This window comes from Solea senegalensis, linkage group LG20 (genome assembly GCF_019176455.1).
Source record: "Solea senegalensis isolate Sse05_10M linkage group LG20, IFAPA_SoseM_1, whole genome shotgun sequence".
Classification (NCBI taxonomy): Eukaryota; Metazoa; Chordata; class Actinopteri; order Pleuronectiformes; family Soleidae; genus Solea; species Solea senegalensis.
Genome location: NC_058039.1, coordinates 831,229 through 841,050, shown reverse-complemented (window position 1 = coordinate 841,050; position 9,822 = coordinate 831,229). Strand labels below are relative to the sequence as shown.

The following is a 9,822-nucleotide window of genomic DNA, read 5'->3' as shown; positions in this document are numbered from 1 at the left end:
GTAACAGCAGCAGCAGCAGTAACAGCAACAGCAGCAGCAGTAACAGCAGCAGCAACAACAGTAACAGCAGCAGCAAGCACAACAGCAGCAGCAGTAACAGCAGCAGTAACAGTAATAGCAGCAGTACAACAGTAACAGCAGCAGTAACACTAACAGCAGCAGTAACACTAACAGCAGCAGTAACAACAGTAACAGCAGCAGTAACACTAACAGCAGCAGCAGTTCTCAGGGGAAAAATGCCTTGTTCACTGTTTTCAATGACTATAGCTCCTCCTCAACGTGAGCGTGGACATCATAGCAGGGCTGCATGAAGCTGCAGCTCGATGATGTGTATTTTTGGAGACAGCAGACATAAAAAAAGGTGGCTTTGATTCTTGTGTCACATGTCATGCTCATGACTCTTCAGTGACGACACTGTCTGACCAATCAGTGGCCAGAAAAACACCAGGTACCAGGTTCTATCACTACTGGAGAAGAAGAAGAAGAAGAACACCAGGTTCCAGGTTCTATCACTGATGGAGAAGAAGAACACCAGGTACCAGGTTCTATCACTGATGGAGAAGAAGAAGAACACCAGGTACCAGGTTCTATCACTGCTGGAGAAGAAGAAGAAGAACACCAGGTTCCAGGTTCTATCACTGATGGAGAAGAAGAAGAACACCAGGTACCAGGTTCTATCACTGATGGAGAAGAAGAAAACTCCAGGTACCAGGTTCTATCACTGCTGGAGAAAGAAGAAGAAGAACACCAGGTTCCAGGTTCTATCACTGATGGAGAAGAAGAAGAACACCAGGTAATCACTGATGCAGAAGAAGAAGAACACCAGGTACCAGGTTCTATCACTGATGCAGAAGAAGAAGAACACCAGGTACCAGGTTCTATCACCGATGGAGAAGAAGAAGAACACCAGGTTCCAGGTTCTATCACTGCTGGAGAAGAAGACTTTTCACAGGAGGCAGATTTATTCTCATTAAGACCATTTGCTCTCTCATCATCACCCTCCTCTTCCTCACATAAACTTCACTGGTATAGTGACACTAGATGAAGATGGAGCGAGAGATAAAGTGACTCTAATTGTTATTATTTCATTTATGTATTCATCTTTGTTTTGTCTCATTCTCTACACACTCCAGTCAAACTTCCACAGCTCCACTGTGATTACATACAGTATTATATACAGATTATATACAGTATTATCACATACAGTATTATTATATACAGATTATATACAATAGAACAGTATTTCTGATTTCCCTCCATGTACCACCAGAGGACACCACCACAGTTTGAGAACCACGGGCCCGGAGGATGTTGAGCGTGTGGTTTCAGTCTCTGTGGCTACAACATTTCCTTCATATCTGTTGCACAGACTCATCCCAACAACAACATCTGTGAGGGAAACAGTGCAGCGTTCCCTCTGGGTGTGGCACAGCACGGGCCCAACATGTCACATGACAACAGAAAAAAAGCCGTCATTGGCACGGCTGTTTCTGGCCACACCTGGAAGTTTGAGCTGACCGTTAAGAGGACGACGGCAGGTTACACTCGAGTGTTGTACGCACGATTCCCTACAGCTCACAGGAGTTGCTGTAATATTGGGAGGTGGTGAAGAAGGGCAGGTCCTGAGCTGTGGTTTGAGGTTTATCCTGAGTCATAAGGGATCCTCCTCTTTCCCCTTCTTCTCCTTCTTCTTCTCTGTGCTGGAAAAACTGACAAGGCTTGGCCACATAAGTCAACTCAGGTCTGCCAGTCATTTTTTTTCCCCACAGACAGAGGGGAAAAACTGTTTTTATGAGTCATACAAATGGAAGTTATTCTATCGTGTGTCCTGCTGTTTGTGTCACAAGGTGTTTGTTGAGTTTTTGGGGCATAACATTTCTATTTTAACTTGTTTTCATTTCCTTTTCCCTTTTTTTGTCTTCATATCAAACGCTGCTCTGTCAGGATTCATTTAATTTAGGAAGAATTGCTGAAGCATGACCAAGATCTTATGATTTTATCAGTAGTTCAGTGTGTGTGTGGGTATGTGTTTGCCCACCATCGCTTAGTCAAAGTCATGTGAAATGTCGCTGCAGCCACACCCTGAAGCCAGACAACCGTAATAGTTTGGTTACCATGGAAACCAAATTCCAGCTCAGCTCAGACACACACACTCACCAAAAACACACAGGTATTCAGGATTTAAACATGACTAAGAATATGTAAGTATGTGTGGAAAGATGTATATCGTACTCTCTCCTGACACCATGTGGCACAAGTGTGGAACTGCAGTCTAAATTAAGACGCCGGACAAAGAGAAGTATGAAAAGAAAATAGAAGTTTATTGAGAATTCTGAATCCTGCTCACCCACAGTCTCAGAGAGAAGACGACACACACACACACACACACACACACACACAAAAAAACATTAGTTAAAATCTGGAAACATAAATACATTTTCTCTTGTATCATGGATTCCTCAAAGTCACACAGAGAGGAGAGGGAGCGAAAAGGGAGAGCGGTCATGAGTAATCAGAAACAAAAACTAGCAGCTGGTGATCTGCGTCAGAACCGGGACGACGGATCGGTACGGAGGTGGAGTGAGCTGAAGGACTCAGCTTTTTAAATCTCTGAGTCTCTCCTGCTTCATCTTTAGACACAGTTTGACATTCGGGGAAAAGTGTGGAGACTGAAACCAGCTGTGGTTAATTATGAATGTACGATCTTCAGCGTTGGACTGGAAACAAAGTAAGTTTTGGAAAAGAAAGTGGAAAACAAACACTTAACACAACAGTGACTGCTCGTTTCTATAGAAATGAACACATTAGAAGCTGCAGTTAAGACTAAAACAGAAGTTATTACGCAGCACACGGCTGTTTCAGTGTCACAACAGAGTCAAACCAAGTGTTAATTAAGTAAGTGTTTTAAAGGGTGTGATAAAGAATCCACAATATTATTGGCACAATGTCGGTATCGGTCAATATAGGCTTTCAAGACAAATACACATGTTTATGATGGCTGTCATTTAAGTAGTTGTACAAATAGTTACGTAGTTTAAGTATTTGTCTTAACAAATGTCAAATATCACTAATGACAAACAGTAGGCTGAATAAGCGGCTCCTCCACTTCTACGACGTTTATTTATTTTGCACAATGAGGGAAACCTTTATCTACATGTGCTGTGACAGGATTATGAGAAATATTACGTTCACTTTGCTACACAAGAGACTAAATGACCACGAGTCGTCAGCAAAACGTCCAATAATGAGTAGGAGACTTCGTCTAAGCCCAGCAGGGCGCCGAGCGGCTTCACGTGATTTCAACCTTCCAATCCAACACATTTGACATTCCACAAATGTCAAACTATTTTAAGATAAAGCTGAAGAACGTTAAAGAAATGACGGCGAATAATGAAAAAAAAAACATCTACTCCGACAGCATGAAACCAGAAACTTTGTTCTCCTGCCTCAAGAACGCAAGAACTTGTTTTGCACCTCAAGGCAAATGTTACCAGACTGCTTTGTGAACCAACGCAGGCCTCATTATCTCTGTGTGGGCCTGAGTCTACATGCACTGTGGACTAGTTCAGGGAGATACTGGGCTTCAAACACACACACACACACGTGTAAACGGACTCTTAACCTACGATACTGTGTTCAACTCCCCTTCTTCTCTTCATCTCCTGCTTTAGTCACACGGCTTATTTGGGTAAGGTACAGGTGTGTGTGGTTCATGTGATTAAGATCACGGCTATGCTTTCTTTTTTTGTCTCACTCACACTCAAAAAAAAAATTCTCTTGACAGCGTTTTCATTTGCCCTAGTCTAAACCAAAATAATACAGTCTTCAGGTTGAAGAGGGGACATGTGAAGAGGTTTAAAACGCAGGCAACACCTGCTCTTCCAACAACTATTCCCCGTCTTCCACGCCCCTCCTCTTCTTCTGTTGAAATCTTCCTCCTCTTCCTCCTCCTCCTTCTGTCTGGACGCTCTCTAGCGTATGGCCTTAACGGGGCTCTTGAAGCTGGAGGCGGCTTGCAGCTGCAGCTGGTAGGCCATGGGGTGGATCTTAAACCCGTACAGCCTTAAGAAAGAAGACAATGACAAACATCATTATGTTGGTAAAGAATAATAAAGTTTGGTTTAATAACTTCTAGTCAAGCATGTGCTCCCCACACACACACACACACACACATACATGAGAAGGATTGAATTCTATCAGGCTTTGGGCTCAAGAGCCTTCGTCTCAAACGTAGGACAATGTGAAAGCTTCAGCATCCAGAGACGTTTTGGACAACGCTCTGCTTCTAACTTGTGTGTCAACAGGAAGTTCACTTTTCTATTCCAACATAACTGTGAATGGTTTGTTGAGTTTGGTCTGAAATGATCTTAGCCCTGACCTTTAACCCTATCCAGCATCTTCAAGGTGAACTGGAACTGAGAATATTTTACATAGTTGTGGAATCACTACTAAAATGAGAGATAACATAAAAATGTGTATATTTTGTTTTAGTTATACAGTAAGTAGTCATAGCAAAAGTCAGTGGCTCTTATTTTGAAGGCCAGGATTAAAGGAAGTAAAGTGATAAGTGTAAGATGGGCTCCCTTGAAAGTGTGTATGAAGAAAATAAAGAAACATGTATTAGCCTTCTTAGAATAACTACTTAAAAAGTGTGTGTTAGTCTAAGAAGAACAGCTGCTAAAACAACTAAAAACACAATATTATAATCTTAGTATTATTTTAATCGTATTTTAAGTAAGTAATCACACTTCAGGATCGGGTACAGATCAGGTGGTGACACTGCTTTTTTTTCTTTTCTTACACAACAATTATCAGCTGTCGATGTTGACCAATGTTGACCACTGGTATTCTCTCCAGAGCTGCACACACACTGTGTGTAAACTAAATGATGCATGAGTTACAGGATTAAAACTAATAATGCAACATATGAGTTAATGACAAAGAACCAACGTCAGACAAACGCGTCATCATGGTGATGAGTGATGAGCAAGAGAAGACGTGTCAGATGATCAGAAACATTTGACTGAGATTAAGATTAAAAATATCACATTTTTCAGACAAAGATTGTGACGTGATATTTTTATAAAGCTGCACTTCAGAGTTTTGTTGCCAAGCACTGTAGATAAACATATACCATATTAACTTGATTTGTTTTACAGTTTAAAATATAATGGACCATTATCAGTCCATACCATCAAAGTATAAACTATACTATGTATATACACACACATATATATATATATATACACACACATGACTTACTTTCAACATGAGTGTTTAAACAGGAAAGAAAATGATAGAAACTAGAACACATTTTACACACAATTCTCATTGTGTGTAAAAAATGTAATAAATAAAAATGTAATTCCGATAAGAAAATAAGAAAAACTCGTCTCTCCATAGTCATTTGTTTCGTCACTTTGTTTAAAAATTCATCAAACTGCGACTTCTTGACTATATCCATTTTAATATCTATGTATATTTAAATAACACACTGTACACCTATTTGCCATTTGAAATCTATCTAAATGTGTAGGACTAGAAAATAATTACCTGACCCAAATGTGGTTTTACTACATTTGAACAATTATATTGTGAGATTATATCCAGCAGTGTATCTGCTGGTAAAACAGTGTTTTCTTAATCTCATTCCTTTAGATTAAGGAAGGGATTAACAAATGACTCTGATTGTGAACGTGATTAGCACTCAGGCCCTGATACAGTGATTTGAATGCTTCACTGATTACCATTAGTATCATTCCATCACTCAGCACTAGGTTCTACTTATATAAATGTATAATGTTTGTCCTGTGATCAGTGCACATGAAAAAAATGATTTTTACTACTGCAGAACAAACCTTGGGACAAACTGGTTGGCGGGCCTCTTCGGCCTGTACTCGGGGTGAACCATGAAGAGCATGTGAGGGAAACCGGTGCCAAAGTAGGCTCCATCTGTGTGGTGGTGCCTGGAGGATTTGGGTGTGTAGACGTCCATGCATTTAGGGCAGTACAGCTTCACCATGGCCTCACCTGGGATATCTGACAGACCTGTGCATGACCACAAACAAAAGGCTTAGATGTTAATCTAATACTCCTATAATGGAGATTGCACTAGCTCTGCTGGTGGAATGCAAATGCCTCCTTTTTCCTTCCTGGTATTTTTACTCGGTATTATATTTAAAGCCGTGTATAACAGTTGGGTTTGGTAAGGTATAGGATTTTTTGCATTTCCGTTCCAAAATCACTGGTCGAGCCATTCCATTTTTGGCACCCTTCCCTTGCGGTACCAGAGGAAAATGGTATGCTACAGTCTGGGTGGAGCTAGACTGGCACCACCCAAGACAAGCTGATTGGATAATAACTTCACTCCCTTTAATGTCCACAGTCTATTCTCATACAAAGCAAAGATGTCTTGTGTCAAAAAGCCACAAGCAACGACCGATTTCATTTTAGCTTACCGAGACAATTGTCCCTCTTCATCAGAAATGTAATCAGCCACAACGTGATTTCATCGCCGACGAATTTAATAGTCGACTAATGTTGGCAGCCCTATTGGTAACGCGACTAAATGTTAACACAACTCAATGGTAAGAAATCTCAAACAATTCAGAGGCGAATTTCGATGCCCCTTACTGTTCGCTTCAAGCGCGAAGCAATTAAGTGAATAAATTATAGGAGCCGGGGGCCGTAGCTTCACTCGGAGAAACATCAAAAAAAGAAAGGAAATAAACACAAACAAAAAGTAAAGTCAATCTTCTGTTATCTTATGAATGCGTCATGAAATAAACTTAAAAATATCACATGCATGAAAAACAGAGATTCCTTTGAGAAAAAAAGTTTCCATTTAGCTGTGTATGAGAGCCTGGCACACACTTCTCAGCAGGTGCTGCTTGGTTGTGTTGCTTCAACTGTAATTAGCCTGTATTCACCACACAGACTGAATATTGTCCTGTGGCAAACACTGAAATGACTTTCACTGTCATGCAAGCGACTAAGCTTTAATACTCACCAATAGGAAGCATGGGCTGATTCTCACAATAAACACGAGGACAATAACCAAAGTCTCCCTGCTGATACTTCTCCAACTACAATGAGGAAAGAAATCAAGCAGTCAATAACAAGAAGAAAAAGCAGATAATTGTTACTTAAACACTCACATAAAGCTCCACAGCTCTTGTTGGCTGACACTAAACATTTAAATCAACAGAGTGGGAGTGAGGTATTGTTTTTGGTGGCTCCGTGTGTTCGTCTGCACTTGCCAACATGACCAACACAGGACGACTGAGGCTTGTTGCGTGAATGGGGTGAAGTCTGCCATCTCTGACAGCCTTTCTTTTAATTTAGCAATTTAATTTCTGAATCTTATCAAAAGGTTGAACTTACCGTCAACATGCATCGAAAATGGTTTAGGATATGTTAAAAAGTTCATCTTAGCGATGGTAATAAAATGTATCAGGCAATTCATTTGTTAACAATAATAATTTTTTTAAAAAGAAACACAATATTACCCGACATTACCCGGTATAAGCAGGACGGATGAATAAAATATAATGGATGGACATAGTTGGTGCCTACCATCTGTGCGATGCCTCGGTTAGTGAGGATGTAGCGAGCGTGGATGAGGCCGTAGAGCATCTCTGCTGCCTGCTCGATCAAGTCACTCTGATTAGGATTGTCCTCAAGCTCCTCATCTGAGCGTTGAAAAAAAACAAGAGTGAAGACATTAAAGCTGTACTGAGAAACCATTTCAAACAGACAGCGAACAAATATCGTGCACGTTGATATCGCATAGGGCTGAAAACCATATCACCATATCACTAATTCATATAGATCGATATAAAAATAAATATTTTAACTTTTACACATTTATTCTGAACTCATAAACTTTCCTCTTATTTTAATCACTTTAGTTATCAATCAGACCACACAGAGGAAAAAGTAATGTCAAGCACGTTGATGACATTTTTAAAACCAAACTTCTCAACTATGCTGACCTTGGCTCTGTGATAAGCCACTGCTGCAGTTATGTCTTTGTAACGTTTACGTTTTTGTACACATTACTTGCTGCTTCACCCACACCCACACCCACACACACAGCAGGCTGAGTAACAATAGTAACAGGCCTGTAACATAGAAGAGACTAGTATTAGTTTGTGTCTGACAGGGTGGGGGCGTTATGATCAGTTGTCTGTTACCCACAGACAACTGAGTCAATGTAGTCAACGACATTTTTAACTGCTGAAATTTGTAATATGTAGACAACATTTAAGACTTAATATTCAATAAGAGAATATGGTGTCATGAACATGATACAGACCTGGCTCAAGGTCCAAGATCATGTCTAGAGCCTGGCGGTAGTGAGGAACCTGCTCATTGAGCCCCGTCAGGTTGAACTTGTCCTGGATATAGTCCTCATCCACCTGTCAAATGGAGGTAAGAAAATAAATTTAAGAGGTTATTTGTTTCTAATTGCCGAGATCATTCCTCTGGTGTGATCAAGCAGTGAAGACATTCCTGATCCAATTCAAATGTAGGAAAGTGGGTCAAATGTGTCAGTCATATGCTGACGTCATGACAAATACAGCTCTTTTCAAAGTGAGCATTGAAAACACTTCATTAATGGATTATGGGACAACGATTTCAAGCTTCACTTTAAAAACTGTCCTCACATTCATGAGATATTTGAATTGTGTTATGGGTGTAAAGTAGGTTGAAAATATGAACTCAATGGTTGTCAAGACATTTATCTAGAATCTTATATTGTCTGCAAAATATTACCTCACAGAAAAATTCATTCCCCCTCAGCCCACAGAACCAGGAGATCCATGACACTTCCTCTGAACTGCTCATGTCTGAAAACCTGTAACAGATAAATTACATTCTGTCTGAAATCTACATGAGCTTCAGTTTTTGGACACGGTGGCACAGATGAACAAATTATACAACAAACTACATTATTGTCTTTAACATGTCACAAAATGAGCTTGTTATAAGTCACGAGGTCCTAGAATGATTGGACAGAGGATAAAGCAACTGCAGAAGTCACATTCTTTCAGATTCCACGCAACGTGATGTACAATGTGATACAAAATTCTTAAGTTAGTCACAATCTTGAAATAGATGAGATATGGAAATATCTGTAGGACGATATATTTGAAATATCATATTTGGTTGTTGACCTGGCAAAGTACACCGCACCACACACTCCCCCGCCAAATAAATGCCGTAAGTCTGCCTCATAATAATAAAAACATCTAAACCAATTGATTAAACTCCTTCAACTCATAACTATTTTTGGCCAAAGGTGCAACTGAGCCGCATAAATGAGCTCGCTATCGTTATCAAACCTCAACTCTGCTATCCTGGTTAAGTTTCCTTTGTAGTCAAAATACTAAAGCCTCGAATATGACCTTAAGTGTGTATTTGACAATTAAGTGTTTATTATACACGGAAAAACTCTACGAATATGAAATGTTCATTTGCCGCAGCTAATGTTAGCCTGTTGTGCTAACCACCGCTAACAGCCTCTATTGGATTCAATATGGCGCATCGTCAGACACCAGGCCGCCGGACAGACAGACACGCTCTTCTCTTACAGCTCCGGTTGCCTCTGGCTCTAAATGCCCACACGCTTGTGAATGAGTGATTTGAAAACCTACCTTTAAGCTTCTATTCTCTTGTAAAACCCGAATGGTGAAAATCTAACAACTCCACTGTTGTAAATAAAATGGACACCAGCCGAGGTTCACCCCGAAGATTCCGCTGCTCCTCTGCTTCCGGTGTGTTGTCCGGTGCAGAGGACAGGTCCGAGTGCGAGCTGCT

The 9,822-nt window shown here is 40.4% G+C and overlaps 1 protein-coding gene across 1 annotated transcript; it reads right to left on the bottom strand.

The window, feature by feature from the left end:
• Positions 1 to 2,300: 2,300 nt before the first annotated feature.
• csnk2b (casein kinase 2, beta polypeptide) lies at positions 2,301 to 9,784 on the bottom strand. The gene is made up of 7 exons (XM_044053354.1): positions 9,660 to 9,784; positions 8,779 to 8,860; positions 8,318 to 8,420; positions 7,576 to 7,691; positions 7,010 to 7,085; positions 5,859 to 6,048; positions 2,301 to 4,062 (listed from the first exon to the last, which is right to left on the bottom strand). Exons 2-7 carry the CDS (start codon positions 8,848 to 8,850, stop codon positions 3,972 to 3,974), a joined length of 648 nt encoding a protein of 215 aa, XP_043909289.1. The 5' UTR covers positions 8,851 to 8,860; positions 9,660 to 9,784; the 3' UTR covers positions 2,301 to 3,971.
• Between the last annotated feature and the right edge of the window lie 38 nt (positions 9,785 to 9,822).

What these genes read in the sequence shown, in the direction of transcription:
- csnk2b (XM_044053354.1), bottom strand. Translation starts at nt 8,850, where the DNA reads ATGAGCAGTTCAGAGGAAGTGTCATGGATCTCCTGGTTCTGTGGGCTG. An exon ending in GGAATGAATTTTTCTGTGAG is followed by an intron (nt 8,421 to 8,778) that starts GTAATATTTTGC and finishes TCCATTTGACAG; the next exon opens with GTGGATGAGGACTATATCCA. An exon ending in GCCAACCAGTTTGTCCCAAG is followed by an intron (nt 4,063 to 5,858) that starts GTTTGTTCTGCA and finishes TTCTTTCTTAAG; the next exon opens with GCTGTACGGGTTTAAGATCC.